General features: G+C 46.3%; 1 protein-coding gene across 6 annotated transcripts in view; it reads left to right on the forward strand.

Annotated features, from left to right (window-relative positions):
- The window catches only part of nav2a (neuron navigator 2a), a 298,168-nt gene that overhangs the window by 133,784 nt on the left and 138,713 nt on the right, over positions 1-25,671 (forward strand). For 4 of the 6 annotated variants that reach the window (XM_071381941.1, XM_071381945.1, XM_071381943.1 and 1 more), the window contains exon 1: positions 24,441-25,278. The exons of the other annotated variants lie outside the window; for them this stretch is intronic. In XM_071381941.1, coding sequence (XP_071238042.1) covers positions 25,051-25,278 — 228 coding nt within the window. In that variant the 5' untranslated portion in view covers positions 24,441-25,050. Of the gene's footprint in view, positions 1-24,440; positions 25,279-25,671 lie in introns of those variants that run through there. 6 annotated transcript variants of the gene reach the window in all.

Here is a 25,671-nt window from a genome sequence, read left to right on the forward strand (position 1 = left end):
TGACAGGTCGCTCCTACCAGGTGGCGTGGCGAGAATCTGTCTCCGCACCACGTGCTCTCACCACTGGTGTCCCCCAGGGCTCTGTTCTAGGCCCTCTCCTATTCTCGCTATACACCAAGTCACTTGGCTCTGTCATATCCTCACATGGTCTCTCCTATCATTGCTATGCAGACGACACACAATTAATCTTCTCCTTTCCCCCCTCTGATAACCAGGTGGTGAATCGCATCTCTGCATGTCTGGCAGACATATCAGTGTGGATGACGGATCACCACCTCAAGCTGAACCTCGGCAAGACGGAGCTGCTCTTCCTCCCGGGGAAGGACTGCCCGTTCCATGATCTCGCCATCACGGTTGACAACTCCATTGTGTCCTCCTCCCAGAGTGCTAAGAACCTTGGCGTGATCCTGGACAACACCCTGTCGTTCTCAACTAACATCAAGGCGGTGACCCGTTCCTGTAGGTTCATGCTCTACAACATTCGCAGAGTACGACCCTGCCTCACGCAGGAAGCGGCGCAGGTCCTAATCCAGGCACTTGTCATCTCCCGTCTGGATTACTGCAACTCGCTGTTGGCTGGGCTCCCTGCCTGTGCCATTAAACCCCTACAACTCATCCAGAACGCCGCAGCCCGTCTGGTGTTCAACTTTCCCAAGTTCTCTCACGTCACCCCGCTCCTCCGCTCTCTCCACTGGCTTCCAGTTGAAGCTCGCATCCGCTACAAGACCATGGTGCTTGCCTACGGAGCTGTGAGGGGAACGGCACCTCCGTACCTTCAGGCTCTGATCAGGCCCTACACCCAAACAAGGGCACTGCGTTCATCCACCTCTGGCCTGCTCGCCTCCCTACCTCTGAGGAAGTACAGTTCCCGCTCAGCCCAGTCAAAACTGTTCGCTGCTCTGGCACCCCAATGGTGGAACAAACTCCCTCACGACGCCAGGTCAGCGGAGTCAATCACCACCTTCCGGAGACACCTGAAACCCCACCTCTTTAAGGAATACCTAGGATAGGATAAAGTAATCCTTCTAACCCCCCCCCCCCCTTAAAAGAGTTAGATGCACTATTGTAAAGTGGTTGTTCCACTGGATATCATAAGGTGAATGCACCAATTTGTAAGTCGCTCTGGATAAGAGCGTCTGCTAAATGACTTAAATGTAAATGTTATGAAAACTTGAAATCGGCCCTAATTAATCGGCCATTCCGGATTAATCGGTCGACCTCTAGTCTGTGTTGATCAAATTTTGTTCAACTGATGCCTGGCAGGCCTGGCAAACGAGGCTAGTATTTATATAACATCACACTCACACTCCCTCTTCCCAGCCGTAACATATTAGGCACTGGCAGGGCTTAAAACAACAAGGTGAAGCATTGAAAGGATGCATCCAGTTTGGCCTAGCGTTTGTTTGCCCTGTCAGGTTTTGCAAACCATCTTAGACTCCTTAGCCTTGGCTTAGTGCTTTTATTGGCCACCGAGACAGAAACCAGAACATCCAAATACGTCTGTCCTCGGCCTGGCCGCTGGGTGTGCAGAAGTGACCGAACGGTCGGTATTACAATGTAAAAATAGATATTTCTCTATGTTCTCTATTTCTTTAGCGAAGCCTTGTTTGGCCTGTAAGGAGACAGAGTGGGTGCTGATCGGGTTGTGTTTGTGTGTGTGTGTGTTTGAGGGGACTCACCCCCACCCCCAGCCCCAACCTCAAACCCACCCCCAGCACCACCCATGCCACCAGGAACACCCTCATTGCCCCTGTGGCTATTTTTACCCTCCTGTTAGACGTCACTCCCACTGGCTCTGGTTGAAGAATTCCTGGCAGGGCCCTCTGAGCTGTACCAGTCCAGGGAAGAATTCTCGTCCTGGGCCTCGCGTCAGGCCCAGCCATCCTGTAGCGGATAGACTCTGGAAGGGTTGGTCTTGAATTCTGAACTATGTCGTCTGTTTCCTATATATGTTATGTGATGATGAACTCACTCGTTACACGACTTACAGCCGGACTGCCTGGGTGAAGTCTGTTAATACAACTTAAACGTGCTACTGTAATGGGGCCTTGTTGATGTCGGGGTGAACTCTTTGGAGGACACACGAGCAGAGGAGTGGAGGGAAGAGGAAATGTAGGGATCCATCCCTGCTGTCAGAGCGACGATTAGGTTAGATGGCAAGGGGGCAGAGGACGGCGGAGAAAGGAGGGAGAGTAGGAGGTGGCAGAGGGATGAAGAGGGGGGGGGAGTAGAAGGTGGAGGAGGGATGAGGGCTGGTAGGGAAGAGGGTAAGTGGGCTATAGGCAGAGGGAGGAAGGAGAAGAGAGGTGGAAGGAGCGTGAGGCTAGAGAGGGTGAGAGCCAGATGTTTTGTCATGGGATGTGTAGCTGTAGCAGCAGCTGTAGCAGAGCTGCTGTGTGTAAAATGGAAAATAAGAGGAGCTAAACATGTGAGGCTGGCTAAGTCCCTTTATGTGGTCCCTTCACCCCCCTCCCACTCTTTCATTAGGGCTTTTAGGGCCATTATGGTGGAAATTGGGACTTTCTAATTCGTCATTGGCTTTACGAAAGTGACAGTGGCTGCTTGCCTGTGTGGCAATGTGTGTGTGTGAGGTTGGGGACAACGTTGACTGGTTACTAGTTCTGCGTTGCAGATAGTCATACAGACAGACTAAGACAGACAGACAGAAATATACGGACAGAAAGAAACTGTCTCCGTAGGGTCAAAGGGCAATGACGTCGTTGCTCACCTGTCCAATCAGAGTGTCTATTGACTGAGTGAGTGGATAAGTGGTGGTGCGTGTCCGGACACCGATCTGCCAAGACTACTTATTTCTCTACTACAGTAAGACTATCATAGTGGGTAAACACACAACCTGTTTACTGTACCTGCGCCATGTCTGTCTCTGTGGTAAGAGGATTACTGCCCTCAAATGTGAGGAGCAGCTGGTGTGTGCATGCATGTGTGTGTGAGTGTGTGTGAGTGTGTGTGCTTGCATGTTTGTTAGGGAAAGTATTGCCTTGAAATGTCTATGGGTCATCCACTCTTAAGAGCTAAAAAGGTATCTCTTTCTTTGAACTGTATCTTGTTGTGTCCTCTTAATCTGTTCTGTCCTGCTGTTTCCTCACTACTGCCCCCCCCCCCCCCCCCTCCCCCCTCTCTCTTTGTGCTTTGTCTACTTTCATTGAGTCTGTGATGGTGTGACTCTTTGTCATAGTCGCTAAGCTGAGGTGTGCACGAGTGGAGGGGGTCTTCTGACCTCTTGTGAACCCTCACAGCAGTCAAGCATCACTGTCTGCTGTCGCTTAGCAGCCTTAATAGCATTATGGGATGCCCTGAAACATTTGGTACAGCTGGACAACCCTCTCTCTCTTTTTCTTTCTAAATCAAATCAAATGTATTTGTCACATATTAGCATGTGTTAATGCGAGTGTAGCGAAATGCTTGTGCTTCTAGTTCCGGCCGTGCAGTAATATCTAACAAGTAATATAACCTAACAATTTCACAACAACTACCTTATACACACAAGTGTAAAGAAATGAATACAAATATGTACATACAAATATATAAATGGGTGATGCCCGAACAGCATAGGCAAGATGCAGTAGATGGTATAGCGTACAGTATATACATATGAGATGAGTAATGTAGGATATGAAAACATGTAAAGCGGCATAGTTTAAAGTGGCTAGTGATACATTTAATTACATCAAGATGGCAAGATGCAGTAGATGGTATAGCGTACAGTATATACTGTACATATGAGATGAGTGATGTAGGGTAAGTAAACATTACATAATATAAAGTGGCTAGTGATAAATTGATTACATCAATTTTTCCATTATTAAAGTGGCTGGAGTTGAGTCAGTATGTTGGCAGCAGCCACTCAATGTTAGTGATGGCTGTTTAACAGTCTGATGGCCTTGAGATAGAAGCTGTTTTTCAGTCTCTCGGTCTCCGCTTTGATGCACCTGTACTGACCTCGCCTTCTGGATGATAGCGGGGTGAACAGGCAGTGGCTCGGGTGGTTGTTGTCCTTGATGATCTTTTTGGCCTTCCTGTGACATCGGGTGGTGTAGGTGTCCTGGAGGGCAGGTAGATTGCACCCGGTGATGCGTTGTGCAGACCTCACTACCCTCTGGAGAGCCTTCCGGTTATGGGCGGAGCAGCTGCCGTACCAGGCGGTGATACAGCCCGACAGGATGCTCTCGATTGTGCATCTGTAAAAGTTTGAGTATTTTTGGTGACAAGCCGAATTTCTTCAGCCTCCTGAGATTGAAGAGGCGCTGCTGTGCCTTCTTCACCACGCTGTCTGTGTGGGTGGACCATTTCAGTTTGTCCGTGATTTGTACGCCGAGGAACTTAAAACTATCCACCCTCTCCACTACTGTCCCATCAATGTAGATAGGGGGCTGCTCCGTCTGCTGTTTCCTGAAGTCCACGATCATCTCCTTTGTTTTGTTGACATTGAGTGTGAGGTTATTTTCCTGACACCACACTCCAGGGGCCCTCACTTCCTCCCTGTAGGCCGTCTCGGTAATCAAGCCTACCACTGTAGTGTCGTCTGCAAACTTGATGATTGAGTTGGAGGCGTGCATGGCCACGCAGTCGTGGGTGAACAGGGAGTACAGGAGAGGGCTGAGAATGCACCCTTGTGGGGCCCCAGTGTTTTGAGGATCAGCGGGGTGGAGGTGTTGTTACCTACCCTCACCATCTGGGGGCGGCCCGTCAGGAAGTCCAGGACCCAGTTGCACAGGGCGGGGTCGAGACCCATGGCCTCCAGCTTAATGACGAGTTTGAAGGGTACTATGGTGTTAAATGCTGAGCTGTAATCGATGAACAGCATTCTTACATAGGTATTCCTCTTGTCCAGATGGGTTAGGGCAGTGTGCAGTGTGATGGCGGTCGTCTGTGGACCTATTGGGGCGGTAAGCAAATTGGAGTGGGTCACAATGCCCTCTCTTTCTTTCCTTCTCTCTCTTCCCTCATCTCTCGTTCTAATTTTCAGCCTCTTTCTCTGTCTCTCTCTGTTCCTACCCCAAAACAACCCTCCCTCTCCTCTCTTTTTCTCTCCATGCCCTCCCTTTCTCTCTTTCTCTGCCATATTCTCTCCTCTCTCTTTTTCCTCTCTCTCTGGCTCTCTACAAAACCCACTTCTCTCTGGCCTTTCACTCTGTCTCCACAAATCTCAGTGGACAGTCTTGAGTGCTTCTTACAGAGTGAATAGCAACGGTAGCTACCGGTGTAGTAATAATTCAACACTCTCCCACTTCTTAAAACAGACACTTCACTGACACATTTCAGTGTCCTTCCCAAGTGTTCAACTGCTCTCCCAGACCAGATGTGATTGTGAACCCATCTGCAACTCTTTAGCCTCTTGGATAACTCTTGGTTATCTCTCTCTCTCTCTCCACTCACTCACTCACTCACTCACTCACTCACTCACTCACTCACTCACTCACTCACACAGCTCTCAACTGTCGTGACCCCTTGCAGCTACTGTTACTGTACATTAGGGCTGTCCCTGACTAAAGAAAATCTTGGTCTACCTATCCTATTTTTCCATATATAGACACACCCTATGTGTTTTAATAAAATCAACTATATGCATTGGGCTTGTCTGATGCTTTAATTTGACTGTTTGATCAAATAAGACACAAATGACTCAAGAGGAAGCCAGAGATCTAGATAACCAAAATAAACTTCTGGTCCTGCTGGCTTTCGCAGATTCTGCCATTACTCTACTGAAGTTGCAGGTAATAGGCTACACGAGGAGTCGGCAACCTTTCTCATGTGGAATGCCAATTTATCTTTCAATTTCTACCGATCTGCTTGCCAGTTATGGTTTTCATATGCACATTTTTCTGAAACAGTTTAATTTAATGTATAATAGTCTTCATATCTCAAAACCATTGTCATGTGGTTAATAAAAATGATATCCAAATCTAAATGAAAATGATACAAACAAATAAACAAATAAGCCAACAAATAAAAACATTGCAGCCTGCAGGTAGAACATATCCTGATAAGAATACATCCTATAAATCATGTTGGCTACTCATGGTCTGTCTGCAATGAACTTGAAACATTGTATCAACTATTAACTTAATGGGTCAGGCCTGAAGTTTGCGCTAGCAAATTTGCAACATTGTATAAAATATTCTGGGCCCAGTGAACAGTATGCAGACAAAACAGGCCATTCGCAATATTCTAAATACAATCGCGGGAGAACACAGGTTGGAAACCAAATGGCTCCTGTAGAAAAGAAAAGAGTCTAATTTGTCTCCTGTAGGCGAACAAAATATTTGATCAACTTCCAGTGAGTGAATTATAGGCTTTAGGCTCGAACGCATCGGCCATCACCAGTTGTGTCAGTGAAAGTGGATAGCAGTTTTAGGACTATAATTTCCTCCTCATATTGTAGCCTACAATATGTCTCCGCACACCTTGGCCTATGCTATTGGTAGATTCAATGTTGTTTTTATTGATCTCCGATTCTCAGTTTGTCAGTGTCAAAGTACCCTGTCATTTCGATCATTTGTGCGGTATAGAAAAACATTCTGCCAGTCTCCAGCCGTGTACAATGATGTAGAATTGCATGAAATGCGTTTCTAAAAGGCCACATTTTTCCTGAACCGTAGGTTACTAAAATGTTCCCCCATATGTGCATCTTCTGTAGGTACCTCTATGAAGGCACCGGTGTCAAGATGCAGCTGTAAAACCTTTTGAGGATCTGAGGACCAAGTCAAATCTTTTCAGTCACCTGATAGGGAATAGGTATTGTTGTGCCCTCTTCACGACTGTCTTAGTGTGCATGGACTATGTTAGTTTGTTGGTGATGTGGACACCAAGGAACTTGAAGCTCTCAACCTGCTCCACTACAGCCCCGTCGATGAGAATGTCGGCGTGCTCGGTCCTCCTTTTCCTGTAGTCCACAATCATCTCCTTTGTCTTGGTCACGTTGAGGGAGAGGTTGTTGTCCTTGCACCACACGGTCAGGTCTCTGACCTCCCTATAGGCTGTCTCACTGTTGTCGGTGATCAGGCCTACAACTGTTGTGTCATCGGCAAACTTAATGATGGTGTTGGAGTCGTGCCTGGCCGTGCAGTCATGAGTGAACAGGGAGTACAGGAGGGGACTGAGCACGCACCCCTGAGGGGCCCCCGTGTTGAGGATAAGCGTGGCGGATGTGTTGTCACCTACTCTTTCCACCTGGGGGTGGCCCATCAGGAAGTCCAGGATCCAGTTACAGAGGGAGGTGTTTAGTCCCAGGGTCCTTAGCTTGGTGATGAGCTATGAGGGCCCTATGGTGTTGAACGCTGAGCTGTAGTCAATGAATAGCATTCTCACATAGGTGTTCCTTTTGTCCAGGTGTGAAAGGGCAGTGTGGACTGCAATAGAGATTGCATCATCTGTGGATCTGTTGGTGCGGTATGCAAATTGGAGTGGGTCTAGGGTTTCTGGGATAATGTGTTGATGTGAGCCTTGAACAGCCTTTCAAAGCATTTCATGGCTACAGACGTGACTGCTACGGGTCGGCAGTCATTTAGGCAGGTTACCTTAGTGTTCTTGGGCACAGGGACTATGGTGGTCTGCTTGAAACATATTGGTATTACAGACAGGGAGAGGTTGAACATGTCAGTGAAGACACTTGCCAGTTGGTCAGCTCATGCTCGGCGTACACGTCCTGGTAATCCGTCTGGTCCTGCGGCCTTGTGAATGTTGACCTGTTTAAAGGTCTTACTCACATCGGCTGCGGAGAGCGTGATCACACAGTTGTCCGGAACAGCTGATGCTCTCATGCTTGTTTCAGTGTTGCTTGCCTCGAAGCGAGCATAGAAGTTATTTAGCTCGTCTCGTAGGCTCGTGTCACTGGGCAGCTCTCGGCTGTGATTCCCTTTGTAGTCTGTAATAGTTTGCAAGCCCTGCCACATCTGACGAGCGTCAGAGCCGGTGTAGTACGATTCGATCTTAGTCCTGTATTGATGCTTTGCCTGTTTGATGGTTCGTCTGAGGGCATAGCGAGATTTCTTATACGCTTCCAGGTTAGAGTCCTGCTCCGTGAAAGCGGCAGCTCTACCCTTTAGCTCAGTGCGAATGTTGCCTGTAATCCATGGCTTTTGGTTGGGGTATGTACGTACAGTCACTGTGGGGACGACGTCCTCAATGCACTTATTGATAAAGCCAGTGGCTGATGTGGTGTACTCCTCAATGCAATCGGAACATATTCCTGTCTGTGCTAGCAAAACAGTCCTGTAGCTTAGCATCTGCTTCATCTGACCACTTTTTTATAGGCCGAGTCACTGGTGCACCCTGCTTTAATTTTTGCTTGTAAGCAGGAATCAGGACGATAGAATTATGGTCACATTTGCTAAATGGAGGGCGAAGGAGAGCTTTGTACGCGTCTCTGTGTGTGGAGTAAAGGTGGTCTAGAATTTTTTTCCCTCTGGTTGCACCTTTTAACATGCTGATAGAAATTAGGTAAAACAAATGTATATTTCTCTGCGTTAAAGTCCCCGGCCACTAGGAGCGCTGCCTCTGGATGAGCGTTTTCCTGTTTGCTTTTATGGCGGTATACAGCTCATTGATTGTGGTTTTAGTGCTAGCATCTGTCTGTGGTGGTATGTAGACAGCTGCGAAAAATACAGATGATAACTCTCTAGGTAGATAGTGTGGTCTACAACCTATCATGAGATACTCTACCTCAGGCAAGCAAAACCTCGAGACTTCCTTAGATATCGTGCACCAGCTGTTGTTTACATATATGCATAGGCCCCGGCCCCGGCTGCTGTTCTATCCTGCCGATAGAGTGTATAACCCGCCAGCTGTATGTTCTTAATGTTATCTCATTGCTGCAACTCCCGTACGGACTCGGGAGAGGCGAAGATCGAGAGCCATGCGTCCTCCGAAACACAGCCCGACCTAGCCGCACTGCTTTTTGACACAATGCTCCTCCAACCCGGAATCCAGCCGCACCAATGTGTCGGAAACACCGTACACCGTACACCGTACACCTAGCGACCTGGTCAGCGTGCACTGTGCCCGGTCCGCCACAGGAGTCGCTAGTGCGCGATGAGACAAGGATATCCCTGCCGGCCAAACCCTCCCTAACCCGGACGACGCTGGGCCAATTGTGCGCCGCCCCACGGGCCTCCCGGTCGCGGCCGGCACAATGTTATGATTTTTAATACATTCTAAGACTGCATAAGGATGATTTGAAAAAAATTGCATGAAAGGCATGACCTCTTCTTCGTTTTTTGAGCAGGCTGTACACACTTCATCAGTCTCTCGTTCACAATTTGACTAGCACTTGATAATGCCTGGAATTTCCTGGCATTATTTCCCCCTAAAAAAATCCATGTCTTTTGCGGCCAGTGGTCGTTGTGGCCTTGGGCTGAATATAATAATTATAATTCCCTTCTCCCGGCTGCATGCTCTGAAGTACCTCCCACTCACATGGCTCTCCATCACGTGATCGGATCTTTCTTACAGGTTACAAGTGAAGACAGACGCATCCTTATCCAATTCCAAGGCGCATATTGGAGATATTGGAAGAACTGTCCACATTTACTTTTCATCAGCCAACAAGATGAGTAGGCCTAACTAACAGCAAAAGCACTAGCATATGTTAATCTACTATCCCCCAGGGTACAAAAGTTAACCTATTTTATTCTGTGCGAGAAATAAATATTGTGTGGGATGCGATAGACCCCAAATTAAAACCACTACCATCAAAAAACAACCACTACCATCAAACCACTACCATTACAACAACCACTACCAACAGATAAGAATATTTAGCTTAAAATGTTGATAAACTATTAGGCTATTTCTTCACATTATAAGTGCAGCAATGTGCACACGGCAGTAGGCTATAAGCACAAATGTTCCATTAGCGGGAAAAAAACATTCTCAAAAGTGACCGCAAATGCGATTATGTAATGCTTTTATTATAAAGGTGCATTTTTATGGTGACAATTATCCTCCCCAAACTTGAAACTCACGCGCTAAATATGTATGCTAGTTAGGCTCTACACCCGTTTTAAAGCGGATTAATGTGCTTAATTTTAAGAAGTTATTTGTCCACTTTAGTTACAAACCTGATACAAACCTTATCAAAACATACTGTATGGGCTAGCCTACATGAGGTGTGCGACTATGATTTGAAAAAAAAGGCATGCTCTGTTTCTTGCTTTAAGCTGGGCATCATTCACAAGTGATAATATATCATTCTAATAATATTGTCACCCATCAGACTATTCTTGATTTCATCTTTACGTTCACTAAATAATACGTGTGAAATTTGTTTTGATTTAGAATGGACCATTATCATCCAACTGTCTCGGAACAGAGGCAGAGGGAAAATAAGACATGTAATCTATGCACTTAAATAGGGAATGGAGGACCCTTTTCCCCGTGGTTCATTTTCATGCCAGCCAGGTAGGCTATACTCCCGTTGTAAAGAGAAGCAATGTGCTTAATATTAGGGAAGTTGAGAAATAAATATAGTAGGGCTAGCCTGTAGAAAGCTGATGGGATCCTCCTCTTTTTAATAGAGGCCATCACTCGGTCTTCTCAATTGCATAGCCTATGGAAATGTTGCTCAAAATGAGCTCACGGGCTCTCAAGAAGTGTTTTGATTCGATTTCCGATTACATTTGCGTTGATGCCAGAGTGATTCGAGGGACAATAGAGTACTGAGTTTGGTCGACTACTAATGACCATCAGCAGCATCAGAGCGTGGAGAAGCCTAATCACCGTGACTAAACGGTCACGCGGAATTTGACTACCGTGATGATACGGTCCATGTAACAGCCCTACTCAAGCCTTAAAAATCCTTCTTTAATCTGTCTCCTCCCCTTCATCTACACTGATTTTAAAGGGGGATTTAACAAGTGACATCAATAAGGGAGCATACTGTAGCTTTCACTTGGACAGTCTATGTCATGGAAAGAGCAGGTGTTCGTAATGTATTGGATACTGTAGTGTAGATATATTACATGGGATATTAATGACTGGAGCTCTGGGTTCTCCATCTCCAGCCTCCCTCTCACTTCTCAAGGGGCCTGTTCTGTTAACTGTATGAATGAAATGTAGCTGCTGGCTGGTATGGAGATGTATGGACTCAATAAGAGAAACTGGGGTTGTGTGTGATGCAGTATGTCCACTAAAGCAGCATCTGTTGAATACAGAGAGACTCATTACTATTGCTGTATGTAATGTGATTCTATAATAGCATATAGTTCTCAGATACAATATAGACTAGGTTTGAGCTGTTTTCTTCCCAAGATGTAGGCCCTTTTCTTTCCTAGGAAGGGAGTGTTCCGCTCTGCTTCTTGGAGGAACTTTGTGGTGCTGGAGTGTGTGTGTTCAGTGTGCCACAGCACAATGTTATAGGGATGGGCCTACAGTGTACAGTATTCAAGGTAGTTGAGTTCTAAAGACAGCTGTGCATGAAGTCATTAAGACTCTCGACAGCATTCACACTGCCTGCCTAATGACCAGAAATAGCTGTTTTCTCGTTTTTCACATCCGTACGCCGAGGATTACGGTGGCCCGTTGCCATGGAAACTGCAGACGAAAATAGCGAGAGTAGATGTACTCTATACGAGTGGGAGAGCGAGTTCTCGCTTGTGTATAACAATGTCGCGTTTGTGTGCGTGTTTGTGTACGTGCGTCTCAATGTGTGTATCGACTCGGTATTGAATACGAGTGAAAGGTTTTTTGGTCACCCTTGCCTAGTCCCTCACCCAGCAGTACCTGCTTCTATAAAACATATTTAAACTCATACAATATTAATGGTGTGTGTGTTAGGCCTTGGCGTTTTTATATATTTTTTGTAGAATAAAAATATATATATATAATATACACATACAAACAACAACATACAGACACTCACAAGCATCCACAACATCAACCCCTGCCCAGAACCACCTGCTCACACCCCAATCTCCAGCACCCGCATCGTTCTCCGCCACATGGCCTCAAACAGCGCCATTTTGTTTCTCTCTGTTGCCCACTCACTTTGAACATTTAGATAGTAAAGCAAAGTATTTGACCTTTCCATTGTGTGAAAAATGGAGGAAGGGTTGTTTTCCAGTTTGTAAGTATTTGTTTTTTTCAAGATGATTGATGAGAAAAGTATCGTCCAACCCATCGGATATCTCACTGCACCCTCATGTGTCATGTCTTGAAATATGCAGACAGACTGGTTTAAAAGTACATTTATATTGTAATACTTCTGACAGCCAACATTCTAACATTCATAACTTTTGGACTATATAGATTTCCCAGATGGCATGGATTATTACGTCATTGTTAGTTTTACATTTTAAGACATGACCCCTGCCGTTGTGCTGTAGTATTTGTGAATGTTGTCTCTTATGTAATAAATTATATACATTGGTTTATACTGGATTAAGCATACATTGTCGTTAACGGTAATTTAGTTCGTTAGATTCCAACATTCCGTCCATCTTGTGCCAATATCAGATTTGTGTTTTTATAATAACACACGGGGTCAGAAGTGCTGTACATCTGGAGAATTGCACGACAGGGCAAGCCGCCTGTCAGTTTTATTTTCCTGTTTGACGTTTCAAAAGGGCGCCCTGGTTAATGGCTGCCTGTACCCTTTATGACAGCAGTATTTCTGGAGAGTGAACGTGTTCTCTTTCTCTGACAGCACACACACACACACACAAACACACACACACACACACACACACACACACACACACACACACACACACACACACACACACACACACACACACACACCTCTAAATCTATCTGAGTGTGGAGGGGCTAGAGATGTGCATCGCTATGGGAACCTGTGATGGACCTTTTGACTGTAATTATGCAGGCCTGCTCTGCTTATATGTTAAGGATTCTCTCTTGATGTTGAAATCTATGTTTTTAAATGAACTATCACTCTAGAAATGGACTATTAGTGTATACTTACACACATATTGGAAGTATGACAGAGTATGGCCTTGAAGAAATCTTTATGCGATTTCAGGGCTCGATCAAGGAATTCAAAAAACCGTCTAGAATGAAAATCAATATCTACCCTGAGAGATCAAGCACATTCCGTCTCTACGACTTCCTCTCCAACACCCAATCGCAAGCTACAGCATCTCCCATATTGAAGGGTTTCAATGTCACAGGCAGAATCCAAAATAGTATTTTTCTGTCTGATTTTACTGGACCAGTCCTGATTTATAGCGTCATTAGGGTTATTATTACCAGCCAGTTAATCAAGTGATCCGATACGGAGTGCTCGGCTTACTAATTACTGAGCCCAAGGTCTTGATAAAGAACACAGCCGCAGAGAAATATGTGTTTCGGACCAAAGTGGTGAAATGTGTGTAGATAACAGTAATTGCAGTATTGGTGGTTTCACGGACAAGGAATGTTCCTCAATGCCTTCGATGACCCGGTAGTGAAGGCAACTGGAGGCCGTTAGAACAACGGCAGTCTTCTGCTCGATGGGGTTTCAAGTGAAACCTGGGCTTTAAAATCTTAAACACTACGCTAAACAAAAGGTGCTATCTAGAACCGCAACGGGTTCTTTGGCTGTCCCCATAGGAGAACCATTTGAAGAACCAAAGCCTTTGTTTCTGGTTCACCGGTCTCTACGCTCTTAGAAAAGGGTTCCAAAAGGGTTCTTCATCTGTCCCCTTAGGAAAAACCTTCAGTTCCAGGTAGAACCCTTTTTGGGTTCCATGTAAAGATCGGTGAACCAGAAATCAAGATGAATCTAACCCTTTTTATCTAGGTGTGTGACAGAAGAACTATACTTCAAACTGATTGGGCTCTGAGTTTGATTGCTCTCCCTATTCAGGCTTAACGGTGTCTCTGGCGCGTGTAATCATCCTGGCACTGCAACCATCTCTCCAAATCACAACTATAGTGGCTGAGCAGTACCTGTCTGAGTGCAGGAGGGATGAGTGCTCCAAGAGAGAGGCTAATTTACACTTCAGGCTGCTCTTGAAGAGGAGCGATGGAGAGATGAGGAATAGCGATGGAGAGAGATTGGGGATGTAGGTAGAGGAAAGAAAGAGAGAGAGAGACTGGACCCCACTATGTTTGGGAATTGCAGCCCATCTGAACTCCTGGCACACTCTGTTTCCTCCCAGAGAGACAGTTGGTGGGCGGAATCAGAATGCATGACGCCACACTCAGTCACCCACACCAACTCGACCGCGTCAGAACGCCAGTACCTCCTACAAGAAAGTGATGATTAATTTCCTGTAGACACAAGATGCTATTTTGAATAGTGAAACTGACAAACTGTTTGCCATGATTAATTACATTTGCTCGATGTCGAGAGAGAGAGAGAGAGAGAGAGAGAGAGAGAGAGAGGAAATCTTATCAGGTGCCATGATTTATACTTTACAGATTACCGTGACAACCAGCTGTGAGCACGGTGACATCTGTATTGACGAGCGCGTCTGATTTCATGCAGAGTTTTTTTTATCCAGGTCGCCCTAATTCAATTTCCTCAACATTTCTGAATCAAAGATCTGTTGTGATGAATAAATCAGGTTTGGAGAGAGTCACAGGCCAGGTTGCATGGCGGAATGGTGAAAATAGGTCCAGTATTCAGCTGTAATCAACATAGGATCAAGGGAAGTAGGGCACAGGACAAGTATCCAACTCACAGATTGACACGGCACGGTTCGTCACTGCAATGAATAAACCTAGGAACGAAACGGCATCATAATCTGAAACCAGGTCACACAAAGGGTATTTATCCAACGTTTTGAGACCTTGACTAAGTAAGTAATGACATCAACAGGAGACATTTCATTTTGTGGTTTTAAGGAAGTCTCAACATAACCACAGACTCCACTAGTAAACCTCAATTCAAGTCAAAGGAAGAGCCATGTTTGATTCCTGCTTCTGGCTTGATGTCAGTTTGTTGAATCCCTGGACACCAGTTGATACTCTGTAAAGAGGCAGCGCAGATTAAAAACAGTGTTCAGTCTTTTGAAAGCTTAGCGTTTAACTCTTTCCCCTCTGTGGATCTCCCTACCTCGGTGTCCCCGCTCTGTTGTGAGTAGAACTAGAGGCTGCCAGGGAGAACCAGCAGAACATTGCCAGCTGAAGAGATCTTGTCTTGGGTTGGAACCAGGACAGTCTGGGATGGATTCCAGAGCTGGGCATCAGACCTGCTTAGACCCATATGGAGCCGCTGTCCTCGTAATCCGCACTATCCCCCTTTCCTTGTGGAGAGTCCAAAACACACACACACACACTGTCGGGAGCACACTCACGCACACGCGTGGTAGTACGGAAACACACACACACACACACACACACACTTAATTGGACTACTGTGATCTACAGCAGATCTATCCTTCCCAGAAATATTGAACTCAGAGTGATCTTCCCTTCTTGATAGAGAGCAGTATGTGATTTGCTGTAACCTTTAGTCCGATGCGCTCTGACTCATAGATTCTTTGAGACTTCTCTTTCATTGGTTCATTGGAGGTGAGCAAGTTCACAAATCCATTGTCCCTGCCCCATTTACTCTTTTCCCTCGATCCATCTCCGCTACCTCTCTACTTCTACCTCTCGGCTACTATACCTCTGCCCCCTCAGCAGATCCAGAGGTGACGGTGGTTGTGGTATGACCCTAACTCAGGGCTAATGAAGAGGGAAAGATGGTGGTCCTCCAGGCTGCAGTAATATCCTGGCGGTGGGTCTGCCTGACTGAGTGGAGTCCCACAGCAGGTGTTTACGGGGACAGCCTCCATACTTTACGACCCAATAGACCTGTTATCGCTCTCCCCGTAGGCTCCTGCCCATTTGGGTGAATTGAGATGATGTGGTGTAAAGCGTCAGTTGAGGTCAATGGGGTTAGGGCTCGCTAGCCCTTGGGTCCTTCTGATTTAGGGTCCTTCTTCCCTTGGGTCCTTCTGATTTCTCATAACCAGCCCTGTTTTTGCAAGGCTCCCTTAAACGTTATGGCAGCTTGGTAGGGGTTATATCTGTCCAGCTCAGGTGTTAACCATTACAAGATCAACTGACCAATTGATTTGGAAGTCCGAGCACAGTCAATGAGTTGGCCATTGCGAACTCTGACACGGGTATGGAATAGAGTGCCACCTTACGATCGCCAAACACTGGATCCCCCCCCCCCCCCCCCACTCTGAGAATTTGGAAAACCTTCTTTGACAACATGATTCCATTGTATATTTGAGGTCATTTTGATTAAAAGGGAGATATTTTCCCCCACCATTTGTTGCGTATTCAACCTTTTCAGTTTCAATCAGCGCGCAATTTCCCTAACTTTAAATTGTTTTAATCCTCTTTTGCCATTTTAATTCATGTCCGTTGCACTAAAAGTCTTCAGGATGGTAAGTGACCTTCTAAACATTGGAGCAAAATCTACAACTCTCCCTTGTCTCCCATCTCACAAGGAATACTTTCCATTTATCCTAAGGAACCAATTATCCTCCAAGTGCCCAACGGGGGGTGGCAGCTAAAGACATATAGGGAGATAGGAAGAGAGAGAGAAACTAATGTTTTCCAGCCTGCTGTTCAGTAAACGTCGATTTAGTAACCAGGGAAATATCATCCTTTCTTTTCACTGGCTTTGAATTCTTAACTTCTTTTGTGAGAGTTGATAACATTTTAAAGTTTAGTGAGCATTAACGAGAGAGTGGCTTCAGCATTGGTCTTATAGTTCTCTACTATTGGGTGGATAATGGAAGTCTCCTTTCTTTCTCTCTCTCTCTCTGTGTATACTAAGGTCCTCTCTCATATCTCTTCTGTAGCCCAGAGTGAGTCTGTCTGTCTGAGCCACCACGGCCCCTCCAATACAGTGCTCCAATACGTCATGCTCCACAACGAACATTATCCTATCCCTTGCCGCTGCTCTGCCTGGCGGACTACTAGAAAGAGCCCGGAGAGGATGGTGAGAGAGTTGAACTGGGTCACATGTGACATTGAAGGAGAGACAAGAGAGGTGGAGAGGAGAGACAGCGAATACATTTAGGGCTTCCCTAACGTCCCCACACCGCCTCGCTGACTATCCAGCCGTGAAACCGGCTCACCTCCTCGTGTCCATGTTCACCGGTGATACAGGGGCGTTAGGATCCAGAGGAAGGGACAGGGATGGGAAGCAGTAGGGGGATTTGAGTTGTCATGGTAAGCTGTAGCTGTGTGATTGGGCCCACGGGGTGGGGGGTAAGGAGGACAGGAGGGTGGTTGAGTTTGGGTTCAAGGAGTGTGTGTGTGTGCCATCATATTGTGAAGACTTTCTTAAGGAGATTGGCTCTGGGGTAAAGCAGCCTTAACCCTCTCTGTCTCCCGCGGACACAGGCTTTGCTGCTGCCTCTGTGGCTGTGTGTGTTTGTGTTCACATGCGTGCGTCTGTGTGGGTGTGTGTTTTATGTTTGTATGTGTGTGTGTATGTGCTTGGACGCTGGCGAGGACACTGATGTGATCTGACATGGTTGAGGCTTCCAGAGGATGCTGCAGGGCTTCTGTGTCTCCCAGCACAAACAACCAAATCGAATCCCCCCCCCACACACACACACACACACACATATACACACACACACACACACACACACATATATACACACACACTGCTGTATAGCATCCCTCAGTCCACCGTCTCTTTCACTCTGTTTATCTGGGGCATTTGCCTCCCTGCAGTCGTACAGGGTCATTTCATGGCGATTTTAAAATGGGTGCCATGTCACCTGCATCTCTCTCTTTTTTCTTTCTCTCTCCATCTCTCTCTCTTCCTCTTTCCTCCTCTCTCCTCAGCCTCTCGTGAGCGTCGTCAGTGTTGAACGGGTGTGACAGTTGAAGGGTAGTGAAACGGGTCACCCGTCACTACCACCTGTGTTGGGTGATGGGGTGATGGACTGTCTCGTTCACCCATTGCTGAAACCAGGGACATTCCAAACATTGAAACGATTGATGCTCCACAAATGTAAATACGTATTGTGATAAACATGAATGAATCACGTTTGCCTGTATGGAAGGTAAAAATGTGAATGTAAATGGAAGATGAGCGTAATGTTAGAAATTCCCGACATAACGGTGTGATTATTTGGATGACATTACAGCCCCTGGAGCGTGTGTGTGCGGTGCTAGTGACTCGTCTTGTACCCTTTTGTCCTCTCTACACATAAACACACTTGTCATTTGTCTTTTTCCTCTTCCTTACACTGAACTTGGGCTGCAGTGGTGGTGCGAGCTAAGGTTGACACACACACACCACTCTCTCCACGGAACAGGATTAGTCCTAAGACAAGCGTGCGGAAAGGGGGCGAGAACTGACTTACTGACCCACTGTAGCGTTAAGACTCCTGCCACGGCTGCCCGTCCGCCGCTCTAAGCTCTTTAAGGGATTGCTAGACTGACTGAGCACTCGTAATCTGATCACAGGATTGCTGCTAAGCGATCAATTGGGCTACTGTAGTCTTACTGGCTGTTGCATCTGGTGCAACAGAGTAAGTTCTGGTAAGAGTAAGTTCTGGTTAGTTATTTAGTTAGTCAGTCAGTTAGTTAGTTAGTTTGAGCTGGGAGAATATTGTTATGGGGTCTGGGTGTTTTTGTTGTTGTGATCAGTGGTTCCACGAGACAAGGACGCAGTGGTAGCTAATCTTGAAGCTTTGAGCGTACACCTGGCAACCAAGGGTGCCTTCTCCTCCACCTTTATCATAGGATCGTTTAAAACAGAGGAAGCCAACCCGGCACCGGATTATTTGAAATACTCTATGGTCTTTCACGTTGAAAGACTTAAGACAATAGTGCCAATGAGTGCTCTCTAGGAGTGTGAGAACAGGATGAAACGTTCGTCCACAAGGTTGTATTCTCTTCCCTACCATGGCTGTATTCCTGGCAACCTATCGCCTCTCTGGCTAAAACCAACTTCGTGGTTGCCAGATTGGCCTGTGCAGAGTTGAGGCGAGAATTAGTGAATGGTTTCTGCCATTGACTTGAAAATTGTGTTTTGGTCTTGGAGGGGTGGATTTCCGCTTGTTTTTTGCCCCTTGGGTTTGTCTGGGGACTTGCCAATCTGGCAACCCTGATGTTCACAGGAAAGGCCTCTGTTTTCTCACTAGTGATTCTTTACTAGAGCTGAGAGCCAGGACACGTTTGGACGCAATGTGTGGTCCCCCTTAGAACAAGATGCACACGCACACAATCTCACTCAACCTTATACCCATTCAAACTCAAACCAATCTTTCGTTTAATTCATTGCTTTCATAAAAAAAGGCCAATCAACAACGTAATCCTTTCAAGTGTCTGGGGAGGCTATTGCTCTAGTTTTAATATGCACTCTTCCTGGGTTTGACTGGTGGAGCGGGCTGAGTAGAACCATCCTCGCGAGCGTGGGGCCAAATGCGACAGTTTAATTGTCGTTCCGTTTTGTGGCTGCGATTCGGAGTTTTGTGGCTGCGATTCGGGGTTTTTCCGATTTCATTCATCCCAAACCGTTTGAATTTGATCATTCTCAGAGCCCTGCGTTCAAACTTTCTGGCTTTAATACATTTGATCAGGCAGCGTTCGTCAGTACAGAGCTGGCATCAAAGACCCAGGGCAGGAAATGAGGCTAATAACAATGCCTCAGAACATTTCCTTTCTGGTTAACTGGTGTGTGTGTGTGTGTGTGTGTGTGTGTGTGTGTGTTGTCTGCCCTTTTGCTTCCGTCTCATTTAATGTTACCTCGTACATCCCACCATAAAGGATTTGTCTATTCAACCCCTTCTCCCATAAGTCTTTACACATGAGTTAAACATCATAATAATGCATAACCGAGCATTATATTCACACCGCATGCTAAACGGGTGTGTAAACGGTTCCCGTGCTGTTTATATCCCACGTCATAAAACCTGTTTTAATCGGTAATACATCACCATGCAAGCACTATTACCTGACGAATGGAAGCTATGAGTAAGAGCTATAAAACAGGAGGCTATAATGGAGGGTTTGGGTAGGCATTAGTTGGCAGTACGTTTCTGAAGGTTGGCACCTGGCGGGTGTAAGCGGGTCCTAAACGTGATAGATCTCTCACCTGAATGACCTCAGCTAAAGGGGAGTTGGCTCACTGGGCGAGGGCCAATAAGGTTTCCTTTCCTTTTCTCCTGAAAGTATATAATAGTATAGTATATAATAGTATAATATATAATATAATTTTTTTTACTTAACTAGGAAAGTCAGTTAAGAACACATTTTTATTTACATTGACTTCCTACGCCGGCCAAACCCGGGACGGCGCTGGGCCAGATGTGCGCCGCCCTATGGGACTCCCAATCACGGGCCAGTTGTGATACAGCCTGGAATCGAATCGGGGTCTGTAGTAACGCCTCTAGCACTGAGATGCAGTGCCTTAGGGAAAAGAACCACACTTTCGTGGAATTTTTATCATTTTGCTTTCACCACTCTCTCTAGCCGCGGCTGTCCTACCAAAGAGACCATGTTGACTTGGCTATTGAAATATTGTTCATTCTTCACGTTCTTGGTGTATTGCAGACATTTTAAGTTCAGGCCATGACTAAGTAACCGACTAACCTTTTTTCTCTCTCTTTTTTTTCTCTCCTACTTTTCCGTCGATCCTTTCCTCTGATGCCGTGGGCCGTTACATAACAGGTAAGAACATTTTACTTTCTTTTGTTGATCTACTTTCTTCTATCTGCATCCATTTTCTCCTGAAGCTGAAATCTGATGATGATGATGATAATGATGAAAGCTACTCTATAAGCATTTAATTGACCACCGCAGACAGTTGCGGTTGTTAATGGTTTGTGTGTGTGTGTGTGTGTGTGTGTGTGGTGTACACGTGTCCTCTCCTGTGAATACTCTTGATAACGCCATGCCTTTGATTCGATGTGAGAATTCTTATGACGGCTTTGGGTCAGCACTGCCCCATCCACAGAGTGGGGTCTCATCTCCCTGCGGTGGCTCACACATACGTCCGTCTGCCACGATGGGGGTACCGAAAGGTCGCTGCGTCGAATCCCTGAGCCGACTAGGTGAAAAATCTGTCGATGTGCCCTTGAGCAAGGCACTTAACCCTAATTGCTCCTGTAAGTCGCTCTGGATAAGAGCGTCTGCTAAATGATTAAAATGTCGTGTGTGTGTACACTTCTATGTATGTATGTGTGTGTGTGTGTGTGTGTGTGTGTGCATCTATGGCTGACCCTGGGATGAGCTTAAGCAGGTTTCACCTCACAGCAGGGTTGTGGTCTCACCTAAGTTACACTGATACATGGAGGCACACTCACACGCACACACACACACTCACACGCACACACATCAGCATACCATTCTTCCAAACCACTTAGTAAACCCGGTTTATTCTTTCATATTCGTGACAGTTCTGTCGTAAACAGCAGTGTGCGGATGCATGGTTTCTATAATTAGCTCAGCGCGTGTGAGTGTGTGTATTCCCTTGTGGTATTGCTCTAATATGTGACATGGGACCGTCTGTCTGAGGCGGGGAAATGAGACCCTTTTGAAGGATGCATCTGTGCTGGTAGAGAACGGGATGTTTACCTTCGTTAGGCCGCCGCTCTATCACCCTCCTTTGCGGTGTTTTTATCCCTCGTGCCTTCTCGCCTCTTTCTCTCTCTCTCGTCTCTTTCCACCTCTCTCTCTCTACCTCGCTCTCTCTCTGTCGCTCTCGTACTCTGCCTACGTTGCGTCTCTCTTTCTACCTCATTGGCTCATTTTCAATCACATGTTTGTTCTGTCTCATTCTGTCTCACAAAGACAAATGGAATGACTGATTGTGACATTGGTTGAGGGTAATAGGCTTATAGCTACTCTAGCTTACGGGCTGCGGTTACTGGCTAGATGGTGTATTTTGTGGCTAATAGGTTCTTCATTATCATTCTCAGGAGAACAGTGTTCCCCCCCCCCCCCCCTTTTAATTTCAGTTACTGCACTTTTGTAAGGATAGTGTAATTAGAAAGTGTGTGTGTGTTCATGTGTGAGTGCGTGTTTGCATGTGGATATTAGAAGAGGTAATGCAGTCCTTATCAATTATGCCAGTTTCATTAACACCTAATATGGAGCAGTCTCTCTCTCTCTGCAAGTGGACATTCAGTTACGTTTACATCATTACGTTTTCCACATAAAAAAACAGTTACACACACACACACACAGTGGTGAGTCCTATGTCCCCCGCTTGGCCTCCTTGTCGCCTGCGGTTATTGGATGTGATGTGTTGTTTAGGTGCTGCTGGGAGTGTTGTTTGTGTTTATGCCGCCGTGTGGTTTGCGCGTGTGTGTGTGTGCGTGGGGTTGGGGGCTTGTTTGGAAAGACAAAACACACCCCAGAGTGATGACCTTCATAGGCGACATGTGACAGGAAGGGACTGGACTCCCCATTGCTCTCTGTCTAGCCCCACACACACTCAGATATATTTACACACACACACACACACACACACACACACACACACACACACACACACACACACACACACACACACACACACACACACACACACACACACACACACACACACACACACACACACAGCTATATCCAGACCGATACACACACTTTCCCTTAGTGGCCTGTTTTCTCTGTGGCCTCAGTTGGTTTTCTAGGTCATCTCCCTCTAAGTGCGAGTGACCAATCAAATGTCCAATTTTTTTTCGTCCTTATTATGCCAAAAGAATCCGAGACCTTCGCTGTGAGGATGTGATATGGTTGTGTGTCGTGACAGTGAGCCATGTTCAGTGTGACACCCAGAGACGGAGCCACACTTTACATTTTCACTGTGGCGCTGGTGAATCTACAGCTCGACCCAGCCCAACCGATATATTCACTCACCAACCCAGGACAGATGGAGAGTATCACGCGCGCGCACACACACATATAGACACACACGCACACACACGTTACGATTAAAAAGGTCTGCCTAATACCCACACACTCTGCCCTGGCCACTCGGGTTAAGAAAGCAACCTGGAAAGTGTGTGCGTGTCTTTTGAGAAGATGGCTTGCACTTTTCAGTTGACCGACTCATCAGAGAAGTCCATGTTTGGTTAAGGGTTTAAGGTAAGCCAACACACTGGTTTAACTCAACAAATACCCCGCCTTTTATCTTCCTACACACACAATTGTAGGCTATATGAATAGTGAGGTAAAAAAAAAATATATATATATATATATAGTAAATATATTTACATTGGTGTCATTATATCTCTATGGCTGTACCGAGGTTGTTAGTTATTACATTGGAAATGACACATTTTACATTAGGCTTGATGTATTATTAGAATCTATTATTAGAACTTCAAAGATGAAATCGCATAAAAAATTATTTAAAAAAAATGTATTCTCTTATTTTCTCCTGTGAGTTTTTCCAGAGCTTGGTTGCTAGGAGTCGTGGGGAAATCATGGAATAGTGGAACATTCCGTTGTTATGGTGACACTTTCTTTAACGGCACGCCTTACATTGTCAGCGTCCCACACGAGCGCGCGCTTGGGCTGTCACGGTCATGGGGTTTTGAATGACGAGGTTATTGGTCAGCCAAGTGACTGCGGTCAACGTAATATCCATTCAAATAGCAACAAAAAAATGACCTCCGCTCCTGACTGTATCTGTTGGTGCTGCTGCAGGGAGGGGACGTTGCCTAGGCAACCGAAGACTCGTTTCCTACAACAATCTTGCTTGTTTCAGCAAGGAACAACATTTTGCAACGCTATGACAACAGAGATAGACACACACACACTCATAATCAGATATGAGGGAACGTTTCCACGATTTAGGATTATGCTAATAGGATTCATCATTAACATACCAAGGGGGATTAGGGGGGGGGGGTCCTGCCTCACCTCTCCAAAAATGACCCAATGATGTCATCGCCCAAATCAGCATTCACTTTGTGTGTGTGTTTGGTTGCGTTCTTTCATTCTCTCCCTTTGCCTTGTGATTAGAGAGTGTCTTTTAATGCGTTTAGGCTACTGCTCTGCTGTTGCTGTTATCCCGTCACATTGAACTTTAGCTCCAGAGCAGATTGATCTTCTATCATTTGCATAAGCTCTGTAGCCTGATATAGAGTAAGATTGTTAGTAAATTAGGGCCTATCTCTATTCATGGTCTAGTCTCCTCTCACTGGGCACAGAGCCATAAGAATCCGAGACCTGAGAAAGCATCTAGTGTCGCTTTGTGTTACATGCTGTGTGCCACAGACAACATAATGTTTGATCCTGCTTTTAACTGTGTCAGTGTCATTTGAAATACAAAGGGCACAGAGAAAGGCAGGGGGGGGGGGGGAGAGAGAGAGAGAGAGAGAGAGAGAGAGAGAGAGAGAGAGAGAGAGAGAGAGAGAGAGAGAGAGAGAGAGAGAAAGAGAGAGAGAAAATGCCTAAGGCTGTCATCCAAACATGTCTGTCCTCCACTATCCCTAAGCCACACCTGCTACAGGGCCAATACTGGGGAGGGAGATAGAGAGGAGGAGGAATAGAGAGAGTGCAGTCACAGGCAGAGCGGTCGCCGAAGCGAGTGGTCCTCCTTTGCTGTTCTCTCTGGGGGTTTTTCTTCCTTTTCCTCGTTCCCTTCTTCCTCCTCATTTCCTCGAGGGAAGCAAAGAGTTTTTCCATCTCTCGTCCGGAGAAGATAATGAACTCCACTCACCAGGAAGAGAAACATCCCGAATTTCCTTGACGAATACTCACTGAATCCGGGGAAATGGAACACTGCCAGCTCCTCCATCAAAGTACAAGGAATTCCCGGTAAGAGACTGGGAATACCGGTATTCCTAATCAACCAGAGCAGGGATTACAGCCAGGGAACAGGTGGGATCTTGGTGAGAGAGCTGGACCTGGACTAATGCTCCCACTGTCGGATAGAGACTCAGCTGATCCTTCCTCTTCTAGATAGGAGCGTCGGGATTCAGGAAGTCCACACGGACACTTCCCAACACATTGACTGTGTCCTATTATCCCACTCTTTTATTCCAGCTGGTAAGACTGTTTGCTTACTGGGAGGACAGCGTCGGCTTAACTGCTTGAGTGTGGTCGGACTGTACCGCGTGTGTGTGTGTGTGTGTGTGTGTGAGAGACTATTTGGTGCCCCAGAGGAAGATGCCTGCCATTCTGCTGGCCTCTAAGATGAAGTCGGGACTGCCCAAGCCGGTGCACAGCGCTCTGCCCATTCCACAGGTGCCCTCGCGCCCCCTGATCCTGCCCCTACCACTGCCCGTGCCCCTCAAGCCCTCCGACAGACACGTTCTCACGGTGGGCCCCCAGGGGGTCTGGGGAGCCCCCAAAACCAGGAGCGCTCCAGCGACAGACGGTGGTATTGACACTCAGGTTAGAGAGAGACACTGCTTCCTCGTTCTCGTCGTCTGTCACTCCATTTTCTCTCTTTGCCTCCATCACTCCTCGTTCTCCTGTCCATCTCTCACTGTCACTCCCTTTATCCACACCTCTTTCTCTCGCTCTCTCTAGCACTATTCTACAAAGGTATGTGTGTTTGCTCTGCTGTTTTTACTGTGTAATAGGAAATATCTGTAGCTGGGTGGTTCTGCATTGATGTGTTACCCCTTTAGGGAAGAGATGTGATTCCTTGAATGCATGCTCTTGAAGGGGAGGCTGCCTCCTTGAATGTAAAAGTGTCTTAGCATAGACTCTGCCAGTGTCCAGGCAGGCTAGCAGGCAAACTGACTCTCAGGATAGCAGGGGGTGGATGTTTTGGTTTGTTTG

Source organism: Salvelinus alpinus, chromosome 33 (assembly GCF_045679555.1).
Source record: "Salvelinus alpinus chromosome 33, SLU_Salpinus.1, whole genome shotgun sequence".
In the NCBI taxonomy this organism is placed as follows: Eukaryota; Metazoa; Chordata; class Actinopteri; order Salmoniformes; family Salmonidae; genus Salvelinus; species Salvelinus alpinus.